The sequence below is a fragment of the Aspergillus tubingensis genome (genome assembly GCF_013340325.1).
Source record: "Aspergillus tubingensis WU-2223L DNA, scaffold_3, whole genome shotgun sequence".
Taxonomy (NCBI): Eukaryota; Fungi; Ascomycota; class Eurotiomycetes; order Eurotiales; family Aspergillaceae; genus Aspergillus; species Aspergillus tubingensis.
In genome coordinates, this window is record NW_023336277.1 from 587,085 (window position 1) to 593,603 (window position 6,519).

General features: G+C 48.5%; 1 protein-coding gene across 1 annotated transcript; it reads right to left on the minus strand.

The window, feature by feature from the left end:
* Nucleotides 1-650: 650 nt before the first annotated feature.
* AtWU_01410 (Zn(II)2Cys6 transcription factor domain-containing protein) lies at nucleotides 651-2,138 on the minus strand (the record flags this gene model as incomplete). Its single annotated transcript, XM_035496524.1, has 4 exons — nucleotides 651-1,049; nucleotides 1,113-1,418; nucleotides 1,502-1,780; nucleotides 1,953-2,138. The coding sequence occupies 4 exons, from the start codon at nucleotides 2,136-2,138 to the stop codon at nucleotides 651-653; spliced, it is 1,170 nt and encodes a 389-aa protein (XP_035352417.1).
* Nucleotides 2,139-6,519: the final 4,381 nt, after the last annotated feature.

A 6,519-nucleotide genomic window follows, 5' to 3' on the forward strand; every position in this document is an offset into this window, starting at 1 on the left:
AGTTTATAGCCAGTAACAGTGTCTTCGGAAAGGGAAAAAGTTGTAGATGATGAAAAGAACAGAGTGCGATATGATGACTGTCAAGGCACTGTAGCTGCCGATTGAGCGCTGCAACATCGACATCCACATGCGCAGATGACCGTATAGAATAGTCAACAAGACAGACACCCTCGCACTTGAATCGTGCAGCTCGTAACTCTTTTGCGTCTCGTTTCCATGACCTCGTAGCTGAAGAAAAAATTCCATTTTTGCCTCCTCTCCTTTTCGATTGTTTTTATATTCTGATTTCCTTGGACCTCTACTCACTCAAGGCATTGCGTTGCGCTTCAACAGTCGGCGTGATTTAGAAAGGTGTGATCTCCATCCAGGCATTGCACATGAATTCGTTGTCCTCGCTTCCTCTTGCTCTTTCGTACCCCAATGAACGTGCGGCAATGGCTGCAAAACGAGCAGCATGGGATGAATATTACCACGACTATCACATGGACGTGTGACCAGCACACAAGCTTTGCGCGTCAGCCATCGACGAACTTGGACGTGCCTCCTTCCGCTGCATTTCCATAATCTTTCGAACTCATATCCGTCAAACCACCCTAATCCCCATCATAGCCAACCTGTTGGCTGGATGTCATGTCGGCATAGTCGCAGCACTATTGGCCTAGGCCCCGACGGTTCAATGCATTGAGCATGTCACTATCAGTGCTAGAGCGGCCTTGGCCCTGATTCTGACCTTCTCCAGGATTCAACATGTCTCGCACATTCAATCCGCCGCGAGATGAACCCCCGGGGGTGGAAGTGGGGGGAGGAGTCTGGTTGGGGTTCACAGGAGGATACGGAGAGCTGTGAGGAGACGAGGAATGGCGACCATCATAGGGATAAGTCGATTGCGGAGAGGTACGTCGCTCATGTTGAGGCGGCGGCGGATAGTACGGACTCGTCGCACTATACGTCTGATAGCCAGATGCAGATGTAGCGGGTGTCACCGGGGCGAGATTGGTGGGATCAGGGTATTCAAATCCCGAGCCTGATCCTCGACGACCAACAGGCCTCTATTAGGGAAATTAGTACCCAGAGAAACAATTGGATCGCAATAAGAAGCTCGTGCTACTCACATGATCCTGAGCTCCATTGGGGAGAGGAGGAGCGTTTGCGTATTGAGGGGGGTACACCGATGGAAGTGTACTCTCCGGTTGCTGCTGTGGTGGGAGAGGCTGGCCATGAGCACCATAGAGCATCACTCCTCCGGGAGGCGGTCCGCGGCCTTGGTTCTGGGCATTCCGTAGGTGGGGGTAGGCGGCATGGGCAGGGACAAAGGCTTGCGCCTGGGATGAGACTGGCGTGAACATGCACTCCTGGTTGAATCGGATGCAGTTGCTGCAGCGTCCATCCTGAGAGCTTTCAAATCCCGAGCAACGGATCTATTGATTCCAAAAAAAAAAAGGTCAGTTCTGACCGAGTATAATACGGGCCTGCCATAAAGGGAGCCATTTGACAAACGTACCTTCCGTCTCCGGCAGTAGCGACACGCGATGGCAGTCCGCTGACGAGGAGCAGCAGCTTGATAGACTACTTGAGGCGGAGGGGGTGCGCTGTACATGTCTGGGGGGCGGTAGGAGCCGGGAGGGGGCGCCATGCGGTAGGGGTCCTGCGACTGAGGGGGAATAGTTGCCATGTTCGGCGGAGGCGGATACTGTCCAGGTGCAGGCGGGTATTGGTGATCTGGTGGTGGATAGGAAGCTGGGGGGTATGAAGCTGGTGGAGGGTACGAAGCCGGAGGATACTAATGGGGTGAAGAGAGCATCAAGGTTAGCCAATGCACCGTTTTAACACTCGAGTAAGAGCCGCATCGCAGGCCAGCGGAGATCGAGGTCAAATGAGGGGATAATTGAAAACAAAAGATATGATTGATGCATATATGCGACAATGTGAGATGAAGGCAGAGGGCAACATACAGGATACTGTGAGGTTGGCGGATAGTGAGGAGGTTGTTGACCATCACCAGGCTGCTCAGGTTGACTAGTGTTCCATTGCGGTGGAGGCGGATACTGTCCCGGCCGATTAGGATCGTTGAAATCGTTGGGATTGCGGTACGGGCCCTGCCGGTTCGGGTCGTTGTGGTCGTTGGGATTGCCGGACATTGGTAGAGCGAGCGTGCCGGAGAAGCTGATTTATAAAAGGAAAAGGAAAAGGAAAAAGGAAAGAGGAAAAAGAAAAGACGGGAACGGGCGACGGAGAGAAGCCAGAGAACAGATGCAGGATGATGTGAGGTGAAAGTCACGGTCCCGCGGGTCGTTCAGGCGAAAAGGTAGGCAGGGATGGTGGAAATGGTAAGGTTCCTTGGAGAGCGCGGGCCGCACGGGCAAAGTGTATGTATGTATGATGCTGTCTGACTGTATGTATGCTCGTATGTATGGCTCAAGGAATGGACGGTCGTATGTATGTAAGCAGTATGTAAGTACGTAAAGTATGTACGGAGGCGAAAGGTGTCGGTGTAAGGCGACCAGGTTGTGTCGATGCGGAGTCAAAGCCGGTCAGAAAGTCGACCAATTCAAGTACAATTCCAGCTCCCGTCGGGTGATTTTCGAAGCTAGCATAGCCTCGTGGTCACGCTTAAGCCAGGATGGGGGAGGCAGAAGAGCCAGATGAGGGGGGAAAGAGTAAAAAGCAGGAAAGGGAGTGAGTTGAGTTGAGAAGGCGAAATTAAAAAGAGGGAAAGAAAACCAAAAAGAGGTTCTAATCCGCAGATGGAAGAAGCCGAGGAATGAGATGAGCGCGGATAGGTGAGGGAGGGAAGGAAAAAAGACCAGGGGGCAAGAGGGAGGCGGTGGAGGGAAGGAAGACGATTAAGAGGTCGAGGTGGTCAAATTTAGCAAGGGTCAGGGAAGGATGGTAAGGAGGGGGTGGGAAGGTAAGGGAAAATATAGAAGGGAAATAAAGGGACAAAGAGGAAAAGCGAAGGCGTAAAAAATAAAATAAGGGCCAGAAAAATAAAATAAAATAAAAATTGAGAAAATAATAAAAAATGGGGGAAGAGAAATTCTTTTTTTTTTTTTTTTTTTTTTACTTTCTTTTTTTCTTTTTGATTATTTTTTCTATTTCGGGTTTTTCGAAAAAAGAAAATAGAAAAGGGAAGAAAACGAGAGCCTCGGGGATTTCAGTTATGACGTGAGCGTTGAGCACTGAGGGGCTCCAATGATGATGGCCCGTAATATCAGCCAAAATGAACAGGCTGGGCTGGTAAGTTGCAATAGATATAAAGTTGGAAACTCGCGAATCAATTCAGAAGACACTTAAAACGCAGCCAGAGTATCTTGAGGCGCAATGGAAGATCTGGGTAGCAAAAACGGGAGTCCAAGACCTAGACAAATCGGAAGATAGAGCGTAAGGTAGATACCGCAGCCCAGAGGAAGGGGAATAGAGAGCTTATGAAGGGCTCTCTCTTCAAACCGAGAAGGTGATACTAGACTGTTATAAGAATGGTGGTGGTTGTCAGCAAAGCAAGACGCAATAGCGTCTCCAATGCCTGACAGTAGCGCAATGCAACTGTCAGTAATGATCAGACACCAAAGAAACCGAAGCTGCGAGGAGAACAGGGTCGGGCCTGTTGACCCATGGCTGTAGTGAAAATGCTGAGGTTTTTGAAGATGCAAACCGACTATCTGTGGGAGGGCGTGCACACACCTGTCTGCCATTTTACCCCTTCGTACCCTTCTCTTTCCTCAATTATTGCCTAATGTAAAGACAGAAAAAGGAAAGAAAGGGAATTAATGAGCCCACGTAGATCTTGATGCCTAGGATTCTTAGGCAAACATGATTTCTGCAGGAAATAAAAAGCAATGCGATGACAGGGAAGCCATATCTTCGATATTGGGAACAGGTGCATATGGCACAGGTTGAACCTTTCCCAGGTAGTCTAGGAAATACGGGGATACTGCATGATACTTTACTATCTATGCGAATCAAAAGACCAAGAAAGTTGAAGAGACTTGAGTACTAAAAAGCTAAGACCTTACATAGTACGGAAAACTGCCAAAGTGAAGAGACCGGTCGATGTATACACATGAATGGATTGAGAACAGATGCCCCCATACTGTTTACTGAACTCTAGGTAATAGTAAGAATCTAGTGAAATGAAAGGATGAAGTCAGAAGAGGCAATGTTCTTTTTGGGACGCTCTAGCAGACCCAGACTTTATAACCCATTGTCTAGTTTATCTCTGTTTTTCATTTTGTAATTTCACGAACGACCTTTAGCAATGACTCAGTTGAGGCGCTTTTCTTCTGAACCAATTCCCACTTGTGCTGCTTGAAAACAAATAGAATGATTGACTAACTGGAACGGCTCTATCCCGATCACCCAAAAGGATTTCCCAGTGCGACGGGAAGAGACCAAAATGGACTCTTTCTGGGTCGCCGAGTCCGCCGGTCCGTCCGGGAGGCGAAAAGGAAAACGGTTGGATCAAGCGCGTCAAAAACGACACGAGACGCAGGGTACGAGTCCCACGGCTGGCGGAAGCGGAAAGGCGGGAAGATTCGCGATGGGGACTTCCAAAGAATGCAACAGGTGGTTATTTGGGTCGACTGGGTCCCTGGATACGATGCGGGTATGAGGAGCGAGGAATCATGGCGCGCCTACTACTTTTCATACCCGTTCTAGCTACGCGCGACTCTGGTACGTATTAATCAAGACAAGAAAGCGGAGGCGATCTAGTATCATGGTGTCCTCAACCAGTCTCCATGATGGATACTATCATTGGTTCTGCTGGAGAAAATCACCACGCGGGCAATTAATTTGTCGTGGGTGCTAGAATCACCATGGAACCCAGGCTCCGTCGTCGGGCAAATGAATAGTAGTAGTACCAGACTGTTTGGGAAGGGTAATTGGTCGATCCACCCTTTTGAGAAGAGAGAGGAGGGGGGGAAACGATACTATGGGTGGTACTGTATCTTCTATTGTCTCAATATTTACTAAGATAGAACGATTAAGACAGAATGTGTGGACCATCTTCAGCAAAATAAAAAGCTGTGAAATTTCAGTATGTTCTGGTGTAGTATTGCTGACTCGACGAGAGGATGTGGTGGGTGTAAAAAAAAAATAAAGGCAGGGGAAAGAAAAAGAAAGAGGTGTGAGAGAAGAGGGAAAAAAAAAATAAAATAAAAAACACATGTGGAAGGATGGAGTAGCGGTCATGGAAAGGAATAGCGTAGAAGAACGGTCCGCAGACCAGGTGGACCCTGTCCAACGCGCCAGCGACCCATAGACATGGACGGGGACTCACCTAAGACGCAGCTAAAGTATTCACGGTTCCATGGGGATCAGCTGAATCGCTGTAAGGCCCTCGGGTTGGGCGTTTGGCAGGCCCCGGCGACCGCACAAACAGCCACTCCTGTTGCGTCTAGAGCCTGAAGAGGGGCGTAAGTTTGCCAGAAGGCGCAAGTGACGACTGATGACGGAGGGAGGGTACGCCGGGACGGGTAAAGGCGCCGTGACGGAACTCCACCGACCGCTTCAAGTCCTTCCGTCTCCAGTTTGGGGGCTTAGTCGCGTTTTCTACTTATTACGGTGTCCTATTTTTCTTTTCACTGGCTTTTTTTTTTTTTTCTTTTAATTCTCATTTTTCTCATCTCCCTCTATTGTTATTTCTTTTCTGCTTCTTTCCTTTTGCGAATATTATCTTATTATTCTTTTAATTTTTATTGTGGTGTCCTGCCCCTATCCCTTTGGGTATTTTGACATTATACACGGTAATAGTGTTTGTCCCCCTTTGGGCGGGCATTGAAACACCGTTGCGGATTGTAATTCACATGACCACTTTGCCATGGCTGAATGGGCGTTGAAACTATCCCAGTTACAGCATTTGTGCCGGGTCTTTGTGCTTTTGGACTGGTACCAAGATAGGAACTGACTGCAGTAGTCACTACTACTACGTACTACGTACTAGGTACACTAGGTAAGTACTCCATACATACAGCTGGCAGTACTCCGCCCGTTTCAAACATACGGAAAAATACCAGTGTATACCCAGTACTAGCACCAAGCAGTCTAAAGTCGGCCACAACACATATGCGAAGCAGCGCACTACTCGAAAATATCGGAGGTGCTAGGCATCATTTCTATTAGCCAATGCATCTCCAAGACGCCAGTTCAAACTGGCTCAGAACAAGGCCACACGCCACGTCGAATATTTGCCAACAAGGACAGAATCATCCTTACTAAGGTTTCAATAAGAAATAGTGCTTACTAGAATCTCCACGGGCAACAATCAGTACGAGTAATGCTGGAGCATGTACCATAGAGAATTAGGTATTATGATAACCACTGCTTGGATAATGCTGCTACATGCATACTGGCTCACTACGTCGAGCTACTTACTTTGCACTTCCAGCATTATTCCACCCTCAAATAAGTTCAATGATCCAGGCTGAGTTCGGGGAAGGGACATCCTGGCTCCACCCGGGTAAAGCCCGAAGCCCCGAACTTTTAAAGAAAGAGGGGCTGACGGCCCGTGGATGGCAAAAG